Source organism: Chinchilla lanigera, unplaced genomic scaffold (assembly GCF_000276665.1).
Source record: "Chinchilla lanigera isolate Chin_1 unplaced genomic scaffold, ChiLan1.0 scaffold00115, whole genome shotgun sequence".
Taxonomy (NCBI): domain Eukaryota; kingdom Metazoa; phylum Chordata; class Mammalia; order Rodentia; family Chinchillidae; genus Chinchilla; species Chinchilla lanigera.
In genome coordinates this window covers 4,483,694-4,506,110 of record NW_004955516.1, presented here as the reverse complement: position 1 = coordinate 4,506,110, position 22,417 = coordinate 4,483,694, and the positions used below count along the sequence as shown (strand labels likewise).

General features: G+C 40.3%; 1 protein-coding gene across 1 annotated transcript in view; it reads left to right on the top strand.

Annotated features, from left to right (window-relative positions):
- LOC102006383 (amine oxidase [flavin-containing] A) overlaps positions 1-11,978 on the top strand; it is a gene marked incomplete at its 5' end in the record, with an annotated part of 82,185 nt that extends 70,207 nt beyond the window's left edge. The window contains 6 exon segments of the mRNA XM_005408999.2: positions 2,766-2,819; positions 5,358-5,415; positions 6,497-6,594; positions 8,505-8,616; positions 9,300-9,362; positions 9,550-11,978. Of these exon segments, the coding sequence (XP_005409056.1) occupies positions 2,766-2,819; positions 5,358-5,415; positions 6,497-6,594; positions 8,505-8,616; positions 9,300-9,362; positions 9,550-9,696 (532 nt within the window). The 3' untranslated portion in view covers positions 9,697-11,978.
- Between the last annotated feature and the right edge of the window lie 10,439 nt (positions 11,979-22,417).

Genomic DNA, 22,417 nt, shown 5'->3' with positions numbered 1-22,417 from the left:
AGTCTTCCACCTTTGGATGCCTAAAGATGCTTTCCTTTGGCTCTAAAATTTGCCATTCTTTGTTCGATGTACTATATAAGCCAGACTCATAAACCACTACCTTGAGTTACTTTTCACCAAGGTGTCTTCCACATGATAACCAACTTGGTTACTTTTCTCTTGCTAAACTGTCTTTTGTTGCATAAGTCTGTCCCAACTATGAATCTATGAAGGTTGAAGAGAAATTATTATTTCTCCTTCATACCTATTGACCAGCATCTCTCTTGTTTTATTAAGACAGTTACCTCCACCCTGCACTTTGTTCTTGGCCATGAAAGTCTCAAAGACAGGTGGTACTCGCCCAGCACTGTATCTAATACCCATCACCTTTTAGAAACTGGAAGGGACCTTGAACTTTAGAACTGTGAAATATGCCCAACACAAAGCCAGTATTTTTATTTCCACAATAAACCACCAAATAAAGTTGAAGCAGATTTGTTCATAGTTGAACCAAAGAGGTTATTTCATTCATGACCTGAGATTTGACAGAAATAGCCAACACTAACTTATTGTTAGTAAGGAACTTACAGTTTCTTTGGAAAGGAATTATAAAAACCATACAAGATGAGTTGACTTAAAAGGTTGTTAGATAAATCATTTAATCTTTTATCAGAGATCCCTGATTTTCTTTAAAATACTGTATAAGTCTAAACTTAGTGAATCCTGCATCAGCCTAAAATTTAAATAAGGTCATTAATAATGAAGGTTATTAAGGTGTTAAATAAAATTAGGACTATATCCCATAAAGTTCAGTAGTTCAAATTTCTTAACTATATCTCGACTTCCTCTGAATAACTGTTCTCTGGGTTAACACACTGTATTTTCGCTTTCCAGAATGAGCTCAAATCACAGCCCTAAAGGAATTGCCAGTATAATTGAGGAACAGTTTAATTTGGGGGTGGAGAGAAGAGGAAATACTGTTTCAATCTAATCCCTAATCCAATCTTTTTGGTCTAGAACACCAACAACAAAAAATACAGTCTTGAAACTTTCTTTTCAGAGCTGGGAATGAAATCTGTGGCCTCACGCATGTGAGGCAAGCACTTTTTTCTCTGAGCTACATCCCCAGCCCCATAAAACATTTTTAAATGGAGAAATGATTGCATTGTCTTTAGTAATTTGGACTTTTTATTACTGCACCTAGCACAAATGCTACCACTGAGCTATATCTCTAGTCCTCATTTGGATTTTTGAAAGCTTTCTAAGAATAGTCTAAGGACTTTATATCACAACTCAATTATTTAAAATATACATTCAATTAGTAATATCAGTATAATAAGTAAAATCTAATTGATTAAAGGTAAACAGAATATAACTGAGTTTTACTGAGCTACTTTATTTGATGACCATTGTTAGGTCAATTTCCCAAGAAACTGACCCACAGATATTTAGGCACAGCAGGTTCATTTGTTGTTGTTTTTTCATCTTGTCATTGTTTATTTATATTTTTTTTATTTTATTTTAAAAATAAAAGGAAAACATTAACAGAAAGACAACCTTTTACAAAATAGCCAAAGAACAGTACAGACAATACAGAGTTACAAACAGAGTGGTAGGAAAATAACAATGCTTGTTGTATTACATATTGATATCTTCAAAGTGGTTTCTCATGAAAACAGATAGAGACATGCAATATTGATCAGTGAAGGACTCACTGACAGTTTCTTTCAGCAAAGAAATCAAAGATAGTAGATCAACTATGTTAACTATCCTGTATATACATACATACAAAATTTCTTCTTCTTTCCCTTCTCTTTTCCCACATCCCAGTAGCCTTTACCCTTGAGTGTTTTCCTGTCATTTCACAATGTGTATCATACCTCCTAGTTTAAATTAACTCTTTCAGGTTTTACACTAGTGAAACAATGCAGTGCTTGCACATGCAGGTCTGATTTATTTCATTTATGAGTATGGTCTCTACTTGTGATCATTTACCTATAAAAGCCTCGAGTTCATCTTTCTTTATAGCTGAGTAATATTGCATTATATAAAAGTACCACAATTTTCTTATCCAATCCATCCACAGCAGGTTCATTTGGAAGTGCTCTGTGGATTACTGCCTGTAGGGGAGTGGAACAAATCAGGATCAGGCCAAAGGAGAGTTGGGCTGTAATGTCCACTAAAAACCTCAGCCATTCTGTAGAAAGCTCTGGAGCTGGGCTAGCCTTTCAGAATTGTCTGAACTGAGCTTAAGGGATCGGCCTTGATACTTATCCCTCCTGAGAGCTGGTCATTTAGTGCCAGTTGCCTCCAGGGAAGCGGGGAGCTTTGACTCAGACATTTCTGCTACTATTGAGTATAATTGTTGGGGAAGGATTTCACCTGTGAGTGAAGGGTTCTGAGTACTAGTCTTGAAAGGGGAAATGGGGGTCCACCATGGCGTCTACTATGGACTCATGTCAATATTTGCCCAGCTTTTATCAAGTGTTTAGCAGAAGGTAACTCTCATTGCAAGGATAATCATTTAGTGCATTAATTCATCCAGCATTTGATTTCATATTGTATGCCTGCTGTATTTGAGCTTTTGGAGTAAAATATTGTGTAGGAGGTGATTTGTTGTTTAAGAGCTCACAGCCTAGCAGTTTTGAACATAGAGGGAAGTGGAAGACAGTACAGTGTTTAGTTGAGGGGGAGCACTAAATGGCAGTAAGAACACTTCAAAGAAGGAGAATTTCTTAAGATAAATAACTATTACCTGATCATTCAAATGTCCCCTCTTTTTCCAGCTTCATACTTGCCCGGAAAGCTGATCGACTTGCTAAACTCCATAAGGAAATAAGGTAAAGAATTTATATCTGAAAAAATCTATGAAAGGTTAACTTTAGATTGTGTTTATTGCACTATAACAGCAGTAGACTAGCATTGGTAAAAACAGTATGTCACAAATATTTCCAACCCCAAAAAATCAATCTTTCTGTATTTTGCTATGGGCCTCGTTAGCACACCCTTTTGCCCATATGCATGTATTAATTTAATTTTACATATTTATGTTTTCTTACAGTGATTGAGAGGTAGAGTTTTCCTACAAGATGTATGGAGAAAAATCATAGAAAACAAACTAAGCAGAGCCCTCCTGACTTAAGCTACGAAAGTCTTACCTCTTAATACTATCACCTTGGGGATTAAGTTCCAAGACAGGGATTTTGGAGGGAAAAACACATTCAAACCATAGTAGCTAACTTGTAACAAAATCAGGAATAGCAGATAACATATACTTTTTCATTACACCGTACTAAGCTTGACATTTTCTTTTGGATTTCCTGTTTTCTTTCCTTATTAATAATAAAATAAATACCAGCCTGAAGGTAGACATTTGGCTATGATTTCACACAGTGGCTAAACTTCTCAAAAGTTTTTTTTAAGGCAGAACCAAACTTTCCTGACTAACTTGAAATTGAAATGTCTACCATACATTGTGTGATGTCATCTCAGAGTGACATTTATTTCTGCCTTAAAACTTTCCATGGGAAAAGGATGTAGCAATAAGCAACATTTATAATTCCACCTCCTCCTTCTGACTTAATTGTCTATACCCATGAGATAGAAGTTCTGAGAGTTTTATAATGGTGTGTATTTTTTTAATTTTAAAGAGAAAAAAACAACAAAATAACAACAGTGAAGACAAAAGACAATTTAAAAAAAGATACAGGATTTCAAAACAAGACAATAGGAATTAACAGTGGTTGTTATATTACATATTATCTTCAGTGAAGTTGCTCAGATTACCAGATGTAAGAATGTAAGATTGATCAAGCAATTGAAGACAATAACACGTAATAAAAAATTAGAAATGATACAGAGCTTCACTAAACAAGATGGTAGGAATTCAACAATAGTTCTCATATTGTAAATTGTTGTCTTCAGATTAGTTGTTCTGATTACCAGATATAAGCATGCAAATTGGTCAAGAAAAAAAATTAAAGCATTAACAGTTCCTTTCAATAAACCAATAGTTATCAGCAATACATTTATCCCAGCTATCCTCGTATATACATAAAACCTGAAAAAGAAAGAAGGAAGGGAATAGTATATATTTAAATAGATTTGCAAGCCTTCACTTTGTCCCACATTATCTAGGAAAATTAAGGTCATATTTTATGAATATTTTTGAAAGCGATTTGGCAACATAACATTATGTGTCTTAAAATCTTTTTCTTATGTTACTAGTAAGCTAGATCTCCTTCCACTACATACTGTATTTTTGGCCATTTGTCTTGCTAGCTTTTAATGCTTATCTTACAGAGTTAAACCTTTTGCCTTATTCTTTAGCAAATATTTTTTCCAGTTGCTTGTTAGCCTTTCACAAATATTTTAGCTACTTTTGTGTGTTTAAACTATATAAAGACTAAAAAAGTAAATATAAAAAGTATTCAGCTGGTTCAATGTGAACCTATTCAAACAAATCCTGGCATAGAACCATTGATTTCTAAAATATGTGACTTTAGCAAGTTAAACTACTTAAAAAAATTCACCAGGAGTGGTTGTGAGTTAAAATGTTTCTTCTTTCAAGAAGAATTTAGATAATATGGCTACTAACTTGTCAGACAGAATGTATGCCAAATTTTATATTCTTCATTTGTTTAAAGAATTGTGAGTGTAGTTAAAGGCCATGTTTGAAGTAACATCACACAACGTATTGTGTGCACCCTCAGATACCCTTTGGAGCACAGGGTATCCTGGTCCACAGACCATTCTGTTTATAAAACAGAGTATGAGATTGAAATGACCATAACCCTCTTCAAGAATAGTACATCTTATACTTAAAAGATTAAATGAGTTTTATATAAGTTTGTAGATGTTTAAAACACAGAAGTGTGATATATTGTACTGTAGACTTATAAATGAGGTCATTTCAGAATTCTCCAATTACAAAGAAGTAATATAGAATCAATCCCTAATACTAAATTTAATTTAATCTTATTTTCCCTGTTTTTACCTCATATCATAGCAGGTAGTGAAAGGGGTGAAAATATAAAGGAAGGAACATTTTATTGATTCTTTAAATCAAATAACTATACTGAGGCTTATCTGAGGTTTGCTGGGGATATAGCTCGGTGGCTTAAGTGCTTGCCTGGCAAGCACAGGGTTGTGAGTTCGATCCCCAGTACCGGAAAAAAAAAAAAAAAACCTATACTGAGGCATAGAAAGTTAATCTGAGTACATAAATTCATTGACTTGTTCCTTTTATATAGTTGCAGAAAGCCACTGAGGTCCATTTTTCTGTGATAAATCTGGTTCAGCGGTAAGCACCGTAGAACCCACTGTATTTATTTTTACCCATCACTTATTACTTAACAATTTTTGGTTCTTTCTTATAGGAAGAAGAAAATCTGTGAGCTGTATGCCAAAGTGTTGGGATCTCAAGAAGCTTTAGAAGTAAGAAACTCCCAGTTTAGCCGGGCGTGGTGGCGCACGCCTGTAATCCCAGCACTTGGGAGGCTGAGGCAGGAGGATCGTTGTAAATTCGAGGCCAGCCTGGGCTACAAAGTGAGCTCAAGGCCAGCCTGAACTGCATAGTGAGACCCTGTCTCAAAAAGGCAAAAAAATAAATAAATAAAAATAAGAAACCCCCAGCTTCAATCCCCAGCAGGCTCTTCTCTACTCCCTGCAAGTAATAAAGCAAAGCAGATTCTGTTTTGCTGACAGTATTAAGAAGGGAATGGAAAGGGATGTCCTTATCTTGAAGGATTAACTTCAATACTTCTAAAAGACGATTGAAAACTGGGGTCAGGTGCATGGAATGTTAGGTATGGTTCCTTTGGGCTGGTTAAGGGTTCACTGAATAACTGGCAGCCAATCATGATCAGAGCCTGGAGCTGCAGATAGTATGTCAAGGATGAGTGAGTTTGGTTTCCAGCCCAGAGCCTCTGCCCTCATGTCAGTATTAATGCTCTGCTTCAAAGTAAAACCCCAGCTGTGTCATTATGTGGTGCTGATGGCACAGCAGTATATACTGACAAGTTGAATGTAGATTCTTTGCGTAAGTAAAAGCCACGCTAACTTATTTTTCCACATGGAGACTCAGTTCACAACTCATTTAGGAATTTCAGAGCTTTCAGTTCACCACTAAAAGCATTAAGGAGAAGGAAATTATTTCTGAAAAACCCATAATAGATGGGGACTTTTTTGGGGGGATTATCTCTGAACTGTTCACATAATAAACTTTTAGAATATAGTACTAGGGAAATGACAGAAGATTCTGTCTCCTTGATGTTGGGATACTTCATGTGTTCTCTAGTCAAAAAAATCAAAGTATCCCTGCTTTGCTACTTAGTACTTAACAAAAGACCATTACTTGGTACTGTTATGTTTCCCCTATAATGAGTTAGAAAAACAAAGTTTTCTTTAGTTTTAGTATAAATATTTTGTTAAAGTAAAATATACAAGAGCCTTTGTTACTGGTTGGTAGCATTTCAGTTTTGTTTTCTCTTTGAAATCTTCTCCCCATGAACTGCAGCCAGTGCATTATGAAGAGAAGAACTGGTGTGAGGAGCAGTACTCCGGGGGCTGCTACACAGCCTACTTTCCCCCCGGGATCATGACCCAGTATGGAAGGTACTGCCCACCAATTAATTCAAGACCTGCACCACATCTAAGAGAAACAGTGTCCAGTGGGAATTCCAGAAACAGCATTCCTATTTGTAATGTTCCACATAGTTTGTACCTTTCTAGATATCCCTAGAAGAATAAAGATGTCAGCACCTAGAAGAATAGCCAAGCACTGGAGGGGAGTTCAGATGTCAGTACTACTTGGGAGATGAAGCAAACTGCGGTGTCTTCCAAGAGCCCTTCTTGAGCTCAGCTTGACATTTAGTCTCATAGGATCACGCTAGGCTCCTTGGCACCAGTCACACAGGACATTGGATGTGTTTCACATATCTTTCTAGCCAGCAGAAGAGCATCAGTCAGTCTTCTGGGGGTGGGTCTTGCTGTGTACAGTTAAGGAGTAAGGAGATGAGATACAAATGGGGCCAGGGGTTCACCTTGACTTAGAAGCTCCTTGCTCCATAAAAACCATTATCTCTGTCTCTCATAGGCACAGTGTCCAGAGTCACTTGCTCAGTTATAAGAGACATTAAACTCACATGCAAAGTGACAGCTTCCTACCAGGTTTTTATAATTCCTTCACAGTCTTCCTGGCCTGAATGCAGTTTGCCTGTGTAAGCAGGAGAGGAGACTTCTATAGCATAAGCAGTGTGCTGCCCAGTCCCATAGGTAGCATTACACCTTCATCTGGTTTCCAGAAGAAAAAAGCTAGAAAATTAACATAAGGTCCACTGAGAAAGACGCACTTGTTAACCCTTCCTTTTGGGAGCTTTTTATCTTTTTCTTTTTTAGGGGATGCTGGGGCTGGAACCTAGGGCCTCACATGTTCTAGGCAAGTGCTGTACCACTGAGCTACAGTCCCAACCCTGTCTTTTTTTCTTAACTGAGTCAAACCAGTTTTGTTAAGGATAATGAGATTAGTTCTGGAGTGATGATTGGAATATAAAACACAGGACTAGGATCAGGAATAGATGAAGCTCAGGACTCCTGGTTGAAAAATGAGTGCCAGTGGGTTGGAGTGAAGCCCTCTGGGGTGGGATTAGAATGTGCAGTAGGAAAGTTCATGAAAGTGACTGCAGGTTTGGCAGGAGTCAGTTCTGAGAAGGTTGGAGAGGCCAGTTGGCTATTTGGTGTGGGTCTTCCTTGATTTTCTTTGGTAGGACCTCTCTGTAAGAAAAGCCTCATTTCCTTGCCCTCACCCAGTCCCCCAAAAAGGTGAGAGAAAATATATAGGTGGTGTCACTTAATGAGACAGACATACCATGTAATCCTTTGGGTGTCTCTCCTGCCAGAAATGAGTCAGTCTCTGTTTTCCCACCTGCCACAACAGCACCTACTGATGTACTGGGAGTGCCTGCAAGGCTGGGCTCTGTGGCTGTGTATGTAGGTTTTTCTGTCTCAGTTCCCTCTCGCTGGAAGATTTTTTTCTTTGTTCCCTGATTGGCTAAATCCTGATGAAACAGCACTTCCTCTAAGATACGTTCCTGATAGCCTTTTCCCCACAACTGATTCTCCATCTTCACCATCTCAAAAAGAATCATCTCAAAGAGAATGCAGGCTTCAGAAAAACAGTGTAGGGAATAAAATGGACTGCAAACAGGAAACACACAGCCAAGGGATCCAATAGTGGATTGGATGCATGTTTTCACATTCTGACTCTGGCTGGCTTGGAAAAGGTTAGCATCACATTTAGTGACTGATGATCTGACAGTTTCACTGTCCCTAGCTTGAATGTTGAGATGGTTGTGTATAGACCCAGGACGCACGAGAAGGGCTAGCCTTTTACCTTGGCCTGTGTAACATGGGTATTTTGTGAATAATTTGAGTTTCCCAGTGTGCTTCAGAGTAAAGACAGTAAAGGCTCATTTCCTCTCAGCACTTTCCCATGTCATCTGTGTGACCTTTTTGTTCCCTTGAAGAGTGATTCGCCAGCCAGTGGGCAGGATTTACTTTGCTGGAACAGAGACTGCCACACAATGGAGCGGTTACATGGAGGGAGCAGTTGAGGCTGGAGAACGGGCAGCTAGAGAGGTAAGCCAAAACGCTCTCACTCCCGAGTCATGGCAGCATTTTTAGCATCTGGTCTTTCTGATTCTTTCTGTAAATGGATTTATAACATGTTCATGAGGCTAGTTGTTTTGGGTTTTTTTCACAGACACATCATACTTGTCCATATTTTTGGAAGTCAGTATGATATGTCCATGCATGCATACAATGTACAGTCATCAAATCAGGGTAATTAGCATTTCCTTCACAGCAAGCATTTATCATTTATTGGGAACATTTAAAATCCCCTCTTATAGCTATTTTGAAATGTGCAGTAATTATTGTTACCTGTACCCATCCTACAGTAGAACTTATTCCTCCTCTCACTATCCCTGCTTCCTCCTACCCTTTTCGGGCTCTGTTCTACTCTACTTCAATGAGGTCAACTTTATCAGCTTTTTTCATGTGAATAAGAACATTTCTGTGGCTGGCTTATTTCAATTAATGTCCTCGGAGTTCATCTATATTGTCACATATGATAAGATTTCATTCTTCTTTAGGGCTAAGATATTTCTTCAGCCATCAATCTCTTTAGCTCTTGACACTGAAAGAATCTGTATATCCATTTCTCTGCCCCTCACTCATGGGGCTCTTCTATGAACATAGTACTTTAAATCTGTTAAAACTATACAACCTTATTTCATAAAACCATGGTCACTTTCTTTCAGGTTTTAAATGCTCTTGGGAAGGTGGCCAAGAAGGATATATGGGTACAGGAACCTGAGTGTAAGGTATGTCTAACTGCTCCATCTCTGTAGACTAATAACAGCACATAAAACTCACATCTCCCTTCTTTTAACCTCTGATTTCATTATAGATGCAACTATTGAGGGGATATCCATGAACAGTAGTACAGACTGGTTTTTTTTCTCCATGTTGGAATGAATTTTCTGCTAATGAATGTGTTCATTCATCCAGGATGTTCCATCAGTTGAGATCACTCATACCTTCTTGGAGAGGAACCTGCCTTCTGTGCCTGGCCTCCTGAAGATCATTGGGATGTCAACCTCTCTAACTGCCTTCTTGTTTGTGTTGTACAAGTATAAGCTACTGCCACAGTCCTGAACTTTCAACTTCTGGCTTCCATCTTACTTGTTCTCAGTACTACCAGTCACCATCAAAGGGAAAGTGTGAACGAATTAAAGGCTGTGTCATTAGGACATTTAAGTGCACTTGATTTAAATCCTCTGTTTATTCTCAGTCTGTATTAAAGTAAAAATAACCCAAAGAATTACCTAATTCATTTCAGTAAGACCAAGTTCTGTCTTGTCTGTGTAGACTAACTCATGTTTATTGCTAGACTAAAACCTTGTGATTGCTCTGTTGATTTCAAGAAGTTAATGTGTTCATGAGAAGCAACTGTCTTTTTCTCACCTTTAATGTAAAACACCTAATGATTTCAGAAAAATTATTTGGTTTTTTCTGTGTAGAGCTGGAGTAAGTTAAGATTTAGCCTATGACATCTTTAGAAACTGATGAAGTGTTGGTACAGAGCCCAGAAATTCACAGCTTTCTAGAGTGACCAACCACGACTATGGGCCAGGAAATTCTAAATGAAAACAGTGTAGGGAGCAGGGACCTGCAGGCCCTCAGACCAGGATGAAGACATCTTCTGGGATGCTGCCTCAGGAATCTCCTGACAACTTATAATTTCTGTGAATTTTCTAGACATCTAATCTCAGCATTGTCTTATTTGTATGTTTTCCTCTTCTTAGAGAGGAGAATGTTTACCAAGCTATAATGCTTAAATTGATTGGCCGTGATGTTTATGTAGTTCCCTAGATGGGCAGAGTAAAATAGTGACAGGACTGTCCCCTAAGAAGCCTCCCTGTCTCCAAGTGGGACCAATGACAATAGGCATCTTCTCTTCCTTTTAAAATGTGGCTAGACATCAGTCCATTCTTGTCAGTGAAGACATTCTATGCAGATTTTAAGAAAACAGTATTTTCCTTTTTTCCATGTAGTCCCCAGCTGTCTAAAGGTCCTTTAAAGGTAGATACTGTTTTTTCTTAAGATCACAGAAGTAGATACATCTCTTACCTTATATGACTTCAACATAATGTTAGTATGCCAGTTTTTCTAAAGTAGTGAAATATACATGAAAAATCCCTGACTAATACTTTTCAATAGAAAGGAAATTAAGGCTCTACATAATTTCACTTGCTTTAGTTTCGTTTTCATGTGGTTTTTAGTTTTACATGTACTTTAACATACACAAAATTGAGTGATTTTATAATATGAAGACTGAGTTCTTGGGGTTAAAGTGGGCCTAGAACAGTGCCCACCTATTGTTTTTTCACATTTGACTCAGATTTTTAAAAACTCCTTCCAAAGATTTCAAACATAAAAATATCTCCTTTTAAAAATGTTTTTATTTAAGAAGACTTAAATACTACTAGAGGAAACCAGCCAACCCAAGTCTATTAGAACATTAATTTTATCCTAAATGCAAACTTAAGTCTTTGGGCACTGATGTGAAGACTTAAGGTCTTCCAGTATTTACTTTATCCTAAGAGCAAAGAGCTGGATTTTCTGCCACTTTTTATCTTGCAATTCAAAAGCATTTTAGCTAACTTAAATTTTGATAAGGTCTTGGATATGTTCCAGTATATGAGGAGTTGCCGTGTGTCATACAAACTGCTGTGAGAAATCTCATCCCTAATCTCTCACAGTTGTTTCTACTCACTTACTGATTAACTCAGTCTTGATATGTGTTGAGAAATGTTGCTTTAAACTTCTGAACTGGCAACAGTTTTAACAATAATCAGATTGTTATCATATTGAAGTCTTGGATGTTGGAGGCTTCCTGAGGGTGCAGTTTCCCCTCTTCTCCAAGTTTTTAGAAAACCAGTGAATTCATTGTAATTAGATCAACCCTCTTAAGCCACAGATTGGGTATCAAAATGAATGCCAGTCCACATGTACTTAGACATGAAATTGGAGCTGAGAACACCCACCATATGTGAGCTCAACCCACATGAAGATACCATAGATCTTTTTTCTGAAGCAGAGAAACAAAAGTCATTTTCAGAGGCTGACAGAGCCAGCCTGGCTCTATGGAGGCATCTCCTTTACAGTTCTGAAGTCTGTGGCCCCACTCCATAGTTAAAAACTCAACTATGTGTCATAGTTAATTGTTAAATAAGGTCTCATACTCCACTGAAGAAAAAACTTGAATGGCTATGAAGTGTGTTTCATTTGTGAGTTTGGTGCCTACTGTTCCATACCTGAAATTTGCCCCAGTGCTAAATGTGGGAATATGCATATTTGTGTGATTTGCCATTAAAGTAAGATTTTGCCTCTGTGGTACTGTTTTGTTTGATAATAAAGTGCATTGCCACCCTTGATTCAGCCTCATACCCTCTTTTTTATAGGTCTATTTAAAAGGTTAAGGGCTTTTTTTTTCCAGATTTTTTAGTTTAATTAATTGTTTATTGGTGCATTTTAGATATAATGATCACATATGCCATAGGGAGTTTGTACCTGTACATGATATATCTTGATTCTTGCTTTCTTTCCCTGCATTCCCCTTCCCTCCCTTCAACTGCTTTTCCCTTTATCTACAAAAGCTTTGTGTCCATTTTTCCTTCTTGTATTTTTTCTTTTCCCTTCCTTCCTTTCCCACTGCCCCCTCCCAGGTACCCCATCCCATTTGAATATTTTCTTCCAATTTCACAATATCTGTTATACATTTTGGCCCTTATTTACACTTTCAGTTTCTCACACGAAAGAAATAATGCAATACTTACACATGTGTGTCTGATTTATTTCACTTAAAAGTATGGTCTCAAGGTGCATCTATTTACCTACTAATGTTTCATATTTATTCTTCTTTGTGTCTAAGAAGTACTCCATTGTATTAAAAAAAAAAGTCCACATCCTTTTATACATTCATTGGCTAATAGGCATGTGGGCTGCTTCCAAGATTTAGCTATTACAAACTGTGCTGCTATAAACATGGGCATGTATATATCACTGTAGTTTGACGCTTTTCATTCCTCCAGGAAGATACCAAGAAGGGGTAGCTAGGTCAAATGGAACCTCTAGTTTTAGTTTTTTGATGAATCTCCACACTGATTTTCATGGTGGATGCACCAGTCTGCACTCCCACCAACATTGGGGAAGGGTTCCTTTTTCCCCACAGCCCCTCTAGCATTTGTTATTGATTTCTTGGTAATAGCCATTCTTTATGGAGTGAGAGGGAATCTCAACGTTGTTTTAGTTTGCATCTCTCAAATGAACTGCCTTTCCACATACCAAAGAATAAAACTAGACCCATATCTCTCACCATGCACTAAACTAAAATCAAAATGAATCAAAGATCTGAATATTAAACACTAAATCTGCTGGAAGAGAGAATAGGTAGAATTCTGGAAGACATAGGAGTAGGCAAAGACTTTATGAACAAAAAAATCTGGTTTCACAGGAAATATTACAAAGAATCAGTGACTGGGATCTCATTAAAAAACTTTTACACAGCAAGAGAAACCACCAAGAGTGGAAAAAAATTTTTGCCAGCTGTTCCTCAAAGGACTAATATCTAGAATATATAAAGAGCTCAAATTATACCTTCCAAATTAAAAGATCCAATCAAAAATGGGCCTCAAATGAATAGACACTTCTCAGATGAAAAAGTACAGATGGTAAATGTGTGAAAAAACGTTCAGTGGATTCTCACAGCAGGAGGTCATATTGTGGCATGATCCTCTGGAGGATAGGCTTTAAAAACCTCTTGGTATTGAGGCTGTAAATTCTCAACATTGAGTTTGAATCTTGTGTTATTGAGGTTGCCTGGGAATGGATTAAATGCTGGCATAATGGATTCAGGCTAAGCCACAGATGTGGGGTTTGAGCCCAGGCTTTTCACCTAATTAGCTTGTACCTTGAGCATGTCACTTTGGTTCTCTGCCTCCGTCAGTCTCCCCACCTGGGAAAGGATGGGTTGCACCAGGCTTCTAAGGACTTTTCTCTGACAGCATTATGTAGTTTATGCATTCTGTTGCTAGTACTGTTTCTATTTTTGCCCGTTGGTATGGCAGGGTCACAATATTTAGCCTTTCTGTGCCTTTGTTCACTCCTCATCTTAGATTGGGTTCTCTGGAAACATTGTGAAGATGCAGAGTCAAGGCAGAAAGTCCATTTGAGACAGAGCTCAGGAAATACGTGTACAGGGGTGAGGAAGGTAGAATAGAGCAGGAGGAGAATCTGTCAAATGCAGCTGTAACTGAGGCTTCGGGAGATCCTACCGTGGAGTGGGGAAAGCCCTTCAAAGTTGCCCCCCATTGAGGAAAGAAGGTCTGCCCTCTGTGTCCCTTCACTAGCCACCCTCTGAGAAAGGGTGCTGCCTTGTTTGAGGCAAGACCAGAGACAGTTCCAAGTGAGGACTACAGCTAGGAACTTAGATCAGCCTGTATTCCCAGCAGCTAGAAAATCCAGGGTATAGAACCACAGTATCTGCACCTTTAGTCCCCCAGAAGTTGCCTTGTCACATGTAAGACATTGAGGACTTCAGTTTTTGGTTTATAGATAGAATGGAGTTATCTCTGAATGTATCCCTGTTAGATAAAGGGACATTTACAAGGTTGTATCTTGGCACCATATATGGAAAAGAATACCACAATTGTAAGGCACTCTGGAAATGATTCAATTTATATCTCAATAAAGGAATACCATCTACAGGTTACTGACAGATTGAAAGGAAAATATGTACCGTAGTTATAAGCAGGAGTCCAAAATCCAGTGTCTTTAGAAGCCACATAGCTAAAACAATGCCAGCAGTCATGAGGCATGGAGTAGCAGGAAGTACGGCTGGCTTAGGAAGTAATGTGCTCCTCTGAAGAACATTTGTATCTCAATTCCTTTAAATGATTGCTGTATTAGTTTTCTCTCATTGCTGAAACAAAATACCCAGCACCCAAATCTAAAGGGGGAAGGTTTATTTAGCTCAGTTTGTAGAAGTTTCAGTCCCTAGTTGGCTCCAAGGCAGGAGGACACATGGCAGAGGGGGGATCACAGAGGAAAACAGTTCACTGCACCCACAAGGTAGCAAAAGCATTAAGAGAGACCTTAACAGAATCTTTCTCCCCCTTTTATACTCTATATAGGCTACCGGGATTAGAGTAGTGCCAAACCAGTCAGTGGACAATTTTCGTAATCACACACCCTTAATCCCAGCATTGAACCATGAACCCATCACACACTCTAGATCCAGGCACCTCTCAGAAAAACTCCATCTATGACCACATGAGCCTTTGGGAGGATATCGAAACACAGTCCATAACACTAACCAATCAAAAACACATCTGAACATTTAGCTCAAATGTCTAAATTGTCCTCAAGACCCTTAATAAATACAAATCACTTGAGTGACAAATTCTTTTTGGATGCTTTTGATTTTGAGTGACATCAATGGCAACTATTTCATAAAACCACCTGAAGGGCGGGAGGTATAGTTCAGTGGCATAAGTGCTTGCCTGGCAAGCCTGAGGTCAAGAGTTCAATTCCTGGTACCAAAAAAACAAAAAAACCCTGAAGCAGGTAAGAGAGCCCTGGATTGGAAGTGCAGAAAGGAAAAACAAAGACAATAAAACCCTCGCACACTGGCCCTCAAGAAATAACCCTCTCCCCCAGATCATATTTCCTGCTATGTCAGTGTCATGATTGACAAGAGTGGAGTCAGACATTATTGGAAAAAACCCATCCTTGCAATGAGATAGAAATCACCACTCTTCTGTCAACATTTCTTTTGGTTTTTCTCCGGTACCAGGAACCGAACTCACGACCTTGTGCTTGACAGGCAGGCGCTTTTTGCCGCTGAGCTAAATCCCCAGCCCCTCATCTGTGCCAGCTATAATATAATTCCAATAAACATGACATCAACATTGAATGGGGTAGCTTCTTAAAACCATGCTGTTTGCTAGGTGGCAATAAAAATCAAGACATGTCCCTTGGCCGAAGGAAGTTACCGAGACATTGAATAGGATAAAAGCAAAGGAGGGTAAGAGATAATAGCAACAGTTCTCCTTCCTCTATCGGCACTCAGGGTTTTCTTTTCTTTGACCAATGCCATTCTCTTCAGAGTTCAAAAAAAAAGGCAGGACTAAAAGTGAGAGCTGGTGTGAACTAGTTGTTTTAACCTGGAGCCAGGTGTCTTAGAGTAGCTTTGGAGGCCTCATGTAAAAACTGACTTTAGGGAATATCAAGGTGTACTATGAAACTTCCTAGTAAGATCTCCCTTAATGCACATGTAATCCATAGATTATTACTTATTTACACTCCTTTACAGTCACACCTCAGTGGAAATAAAGTATTCCTATTTAGTGAGCATCAGATATTTTCCATGAAGCACTAGCACTGATAGATAAACTTAGGTAGAGTGGCATGGCGTGGGTTTATGCTGGGGGAGGACAGGGTGGGGACGAGGAAAGAAGAGAATGAGAGAAGTGCTTAAAAGTCCCCAGAGCAGCAGAATAATGAAGATCTTGATGGGTTGATACCACCAAAGTGAACACATGAACCTTGTGTTATTTATTATTTATATGCCCTAGACAACCACTCTAAAACTCAGAAGACTTGCCTTATAGAGTTTGTGATAAAAGCAAGATAATGCAGGTAAGGATTTAGCTTACCAATCACTGAGTAAGTATCAGCCAAACTGACAGAAAGCACTTTTTAAATGTTATTAGAAGTTATCACCTTGAATTTCTTACAATCATTCAACACAAACTTATTGAGCAACTACTATGTGCTAGGTAGGCACTATGCTGTGATTCAGCACAGTCAACTTAGACAGCAAGCAGTATATTCAGTGGGGCTCTGGTCAGTGCTATTACAAAAAAGCACAGGATGCTGTGAATGTGGGCAAAGGAAGTGAGATTTAAGGGGAGGTTACTAGGGTGTGGCCTCAAGTCTCTATAAGCATCTGTATTTGCAGCAAATCAGAAAGGGTTCCATGCAGGGCAGAAAAAGGAAAAACCAGATGGCATGACTAACTGATAAAGTGGACCTCAACAGGCATCGTCAGTCAGTGCTGAATGTTAAGACTCATTTGTCCTTTTGACCACAATTCACTCCATCAGTCGTTTACTGTTTCTCTTGTTTGCTCTGCCCTCCTCTGTACCTGGAGATCTTTATCAACTAGGATTCACCATCTTCAGGGCCCCTGTGCTAGGGGGTGCTTACGTTTGTTTTAAAAGAGTGCCATCTTCTGGCCAAATGCTGCTGTTTCTTTCCAACAGAAAAAAAATCCAAAACAGTCCCGGGGGAAATCAAGAAGTGACTTCACCCTGAACTTCCTTCAAACACTTATGCCTGTGATCACTTTGTCAGTTAGGACATGGGTCCAAATGTTCATACTTAATATTCGCAACCTTTCCTCTGCCCTATTCTCCCAGGAAGATTTTTTTTTGTGGTGGTTAGAACTCCTGGGCTCCTCAGCCTCCATTGTGTCCACCTGGGTAATGGGCAAAGAGGAGAATTGACAGGAGCTCAGAGAGACGGAATTGCTTTCACCTTAGAAAGGGCATGTAAGTAACTTGAGGAAATCAGGGGAAGAGGGCTACAGAGAAGTTTTCCACAGCTACTTTGACCATGTAGAGAGGCAGGAAGTAAGGAGGGAAGCCCAACTTCCTACATTTGGCCAGGAGCATGATATACCCCAGGTCTGCATGACTCTTCAAGCTTTGTGATGCCGAATTTTGTTTCTTTTAGACATTGTATTTTTTTTAGAAACATTTGTTTCTCTTAGACCACCTTAAATGTCCCCAAAGGACCCTGGATTATTAGGGGCCATACAAATTTTTTTACAACATACAGCTGATTGTGCTTGACATCTTGAGCAATGCCTGAGTCCCATGGGTTCTATTTAAGAGATTTTCGTGGAACTAAATGCAATTTTAGCAATTCTTCCCTTGGCGAGATCGACATCCTAACTGGTGGACTGTGTATTCCAGTCTAGGCATATACTTAATGTGTCTGGGAGTTACCTAGATTGACATTAAAGGAACGAACAAAGATGCTCTGCTTGCCTGTGTGAGGGTTCCTCTGGCTCCCATGGGCCATGGTATCACATCAACCAGCAATCTTCGGAGTGGAAGATATGAGGCCTCTAGGTGGGCACAAGGAGGAGTTCGTACTAGATTGACCTGGTATGTAGGCTATGCAGAGCAAGCCAAGCTGTGTATCCTAAAGGCAAGTTTACAGAGAGATGGAACCAGTAAAATTCTCAGTATTTCCCAAAATACCATATGCTACTAGTGAGGTCAGCCAAAGGGAGTGGATGAAGGCAAAGGAGCTATTCTCATGAACACCCTGACCATCTTTGCTAGAGCAGCCATTTGAATGCTATGAGATTTGTTAGTGTCCTATTCCTTCTGTAACACATTATCCTACACTTAGGGGCTTAAAACAACATAAGCTTATTATTTTATAGTTTTGAAGATCAAAAGTTCAAAATGAGTCTTACACTCTGGATCCTTCTGGAGCCTCCAGGGAAGAATCCATTCCTTCCCTTTCTCAGTGTCTAGTGGCTGCCGACAGTCTGCGGCTTACAGCCGCATCATTCCCACTGCTTCTTTCCATAGATGCATCACCTAATCCTCACATGGATCCTCCTGTCTCCCTCTGATGAGGACCCTTGTGATTACATTGAGTCCGCCAGGATAATTTCCCTGTTTTATACTCATCAACTTAATGACATATGCGATGTTCTTTTGCTGTATAAGACAGCATGGTCATTGGTTCCAGGATTATGATGTGAACATGTACAGTGAGGCATCACTTGGCCTACCCTAGTAGGGCTTGATGTTAGTGAAAAATGAAAGCTAAACACGGGCACTGGCCTGTCCTTAAATTCCTGCTATTCCAGGCACCTGAATGTGGAGTAAGAAATCAAACTTTTAACGATTTAGAACATTGCAGGCTCTGCCCTGCTCCACTAAGGCCTACTTTCTCTTTTATTATACCACCCAAGCTGGCTAAATGATCTTTTAAAAATGCATATCTGATCCAGTCAGTCCAGGCTCGCTTTCCTTTGCTAGCTACTCACTGCACTTTGGATCCGGCACACCTTGGCTCCCCATGCCTTGTATGTTCTGTCCCCTGCCTGCTTCCCTTTTCTGGTCTCAAGCCACTCCCTTCCAGCCAGCTAGCTCTTCATAGACCCTCAGAAACATGCAGGTTTTTATGTCTCTGTTCCTTCTCCCTGGGAGATTCTTTTCTCTGTTCCCTGCTTGGCTAAATCCTGATGAAACAGCACCTCCTCCAAGATACATTCCTGATAGCCTTTTCCCCACAACTGATTCTCCATCCTAGTCTCTTCCTGCTGCTTTTACTTTCCCTCTACAAAGACATGAAATGGCACATGTGTTGAAATGTTTCTTTAATGTCTCTCCCAAATGATAGGTCCCTCTACAAATGGACTAAATGTGTGTAGAGATCCGGAGTCCATCAGTCCACCAAGCACAGCGACAGGATTGTGGGTGGCTGCAGTCCCAGGCACATGACAACCTTATCCATTTACCCAGAGTGCAATACAAATACTATTATCCTTTTTCTGTGCAACAGGATGTGAAAAATGTTGACAAGTACTGCCTTAAGCCAGTATTTTTGGGTACAGATAGAGATATACACCAGCAAGGATCAAGGATCACCATTAATATTCAGGTTTTGCTGTGAAACATCACTCACATGCTAAAAATTAAAACCCCCTGTCATTTCCCAGGACAATTTCATATGGTGTCCAGTATCATAACGATAATGACATAACTTCAAATGTATCCAACCACAAATTCAAGTTTGCTGCTCTTTAATTATTTTACTCCCATTGTAACCTGCCCTCAAAAGAAGGAATTTAAATGAGTCAATTAGTAGCCAGAGGTCAGTCTGGAAGAAATAATTGATAGGACCAGTCCTCAGATCTCACCAGGGCTCCTTGGATTTAAATTGGAATCCAAGAGAGAAGCATTTATTCATTATTTATTTCATTCAATCATTTATGACATGTCCAGTCTCTAAGGGATATTGAGTATCTGGATGAAATACAAAATTAACAAATTAAAGTTAATGAGCACAGACAGGGAGAAAATCCAGCTTCAAACCAGCTCACAAGGGCTAGGACTGATGCTGGGCACACCCAGGAAGGGTGTCCCGGCTTCTTAGACTTAAATCAATCTCCTTTACCCCCATTTCCTTACCCCCCCAAACACACATGAATCTATGATAAAAAATTCTCATTAGGTAAAAAAGATGTACTGGAACCACATAAGAGTCTTCTGGCACCAGATGGGTGTTTTGGAGCATGCAGCAGATAACACCCTCCATGCATCAGTGTCCGTGGAAACAGTGACAGAGGCAGGGAAAGGGAACCATATCTGGCACACCTTCTCCTGGGTCAGAGGCAACACAGTGGAGTGGTCAGAGTGAGAAAAGGAAAACAACAGCTTCAGTGGTCAGGGAGTGTTCAGCAGGGAAGGTGGGCTTGTGAACCATGGCCCAGCCATCCTCACCCAGGGTTCAGACAAGTCTGGGGTATCTCAGGGGTTGGCAGATGATAACAAGAGGAAGTTCAGGGCAAGATGCACTTTCATTCTCAGGCAGGAGAGCCTCTCATACAAAGAGCAGAGGCTAGAAGGCTGCTGAGGCTACTGTGCATGGCGCCTCAGTCCTATCCCATGATGCAGACCCATCTCTGGGAAAGGATGGGCACTGGGCATTTTAACTCCTCTGTCATTACTTGCTGGCCCCACATGGACCCTTGCTCTGCCATGCTACCCTTCTGGGGCATCTGATGTGACTAGTACTACCAGCTGCAAGGGTAGTAGAAGAACCTCACTGGATGCAGCCCACCCTCCTCTCTTTGGCTTCCCAAGAAAGGGAATTCTGGAGCTGAGCTGCTAACTGCAAAATGCAGACATTCTCCAGGCTCACTGCAGAAGTCACCCAAGGCAGAAGGAATAGTGGCACCTACACATAAAAGTCCCAGGGGAAGGTTCTTGGGTCTCAGTCCAGTGCGTGGCAAAAAGCTAATAGAAGTCATCACAGTCCTCCCTCTCTCCTGTCTTGTAGTTTTCTCACCCACACAGTTTTTCATACAGCTCTGTCAAACAGGGAATCCTTCCTCTGAGGTCAAGCCATGATATGTGTCCTTTTAGCATGTCCCTGCTGACCTCTGGAAGCACCAGACATATTTGGGGCCCTCTTTTCTCCATTCCCAGCTCTGGAGAAAGAAAGAGGTCACCTACTGAAGGATGCTGCTCCAGGAGAGGGCCAGAGAGAGACACAAGAAAAAGCTGATGCTGAGGAGTTGTGCAGAAAGAGGAGCCCAAACAATGATGCGGGAGGAGGAGTCAGAGTCAGCCAACATCCTTCAGTTACCTTGTGTTGCTGTCACCCAGAACTCCATTGTCAGAGGGGACTTTCTCCCAGGATTGACCCTGGTTTGCTGAAGATCATTCACTAGGTGGAGATCTGCCAGGAAGCTGCTTGGAGAGCAGAAGGTACATTTGAAAAGATTCCAATCCATAAGGCTTTCTGATGCAATGTTTCAGACAGTGTCACAAAAAGCAGTAGGAAAATTTTGGGCTTTGGTGAATGGCTCCTTGCTAGAGTCCCTGGATTCCCTACCTAGATGGCAATTGGCCTTCCTCACAGCCACCTGCTCATCTACCTTCCCCTCATCTGCCATGTCCAGCACAGCTCTTAAAAACTCCTAGGGAGAGGACCATGAAGAAAGGAAGGCAAGAGTGAAAATGCAGAAAGCTGAGGTCAGATGGAGCCCTCTCTCTTGGTAGAGAAAAGACTCCACCCAACAACTGCAGGGTGTCTATTTATATGCTCAGCAGGTTAATGTCAGATGAAACCCCTCTGCCTAACAACTTGTTCGAGTAGCTCACCTTGTGTGCCTCATATTCAGGCCTGAAACAACTTATTCACCTGCATCATCTTAAGTGCTCCATGTTCTGGGGGCTGGCCTTGCTCTAGCCCCACACATGTGATCAATCTTCAGCTTCACCTGCTCCCCACACTCATCCACTTACTGCTCACACACAATCTCTGTTTTGTTCACTGTACATTTACATGTATTAGTGGATGCTGTCTCAAATCTTCTGACTAGAAGACAATAAGCAAATACATAAACACAGCAGCAGATTGTTTAGTCAGGTGTTCAAACATCCAAAATATAGAATAGAAATGGTTTTGAAATTTAAAAAAAAAAATTCCTTTTAGGGCTTAGGGGTGTAGCTCAGTGGTAGAATGCTTGCCTAGTGTGTGTGAGGCCCAGATTTGATGCTCAGCACCAAAAATAGATAAAATTACTTGCTTTCCATTAAAATAAAGTTATCATAATCATTGAAAAGCTATAATAATGGAGATTATAATGAATGGTTACAGTGAAATCACCATAGTCTGAGTAAACAATTTGTGATAGTTCTTGGCTTTGTTTCTTTTGAGAATTATAATTATTATTAATTGAGAGGAGGGGCTCCAGTGCACAGGAAGTTATGCAGCGGGGAGCACCGGTCTTCGGGCTGGCTCCCTGCCTCGTAGGCGCCCGGAAGGGAGACCCCCGGTGCTCGGGAAGCTGAGGAGCAGGGAGCGCTGGCCCTTGGAACAGCCCCCAGCCTAGCAGGCACCCGAGAAGAGGGGCTCCGGCGCACGGGAAGCCACGTGGTGGTGAGCACTGTGGCGTGCCGGACCTCAGGCCAGCCGCCGCTGCTCAATTGAGAACAACCATGACACAGAGAAACAATGACACAATTGGCCCACCATGCACCAGCTGCAGATGCCC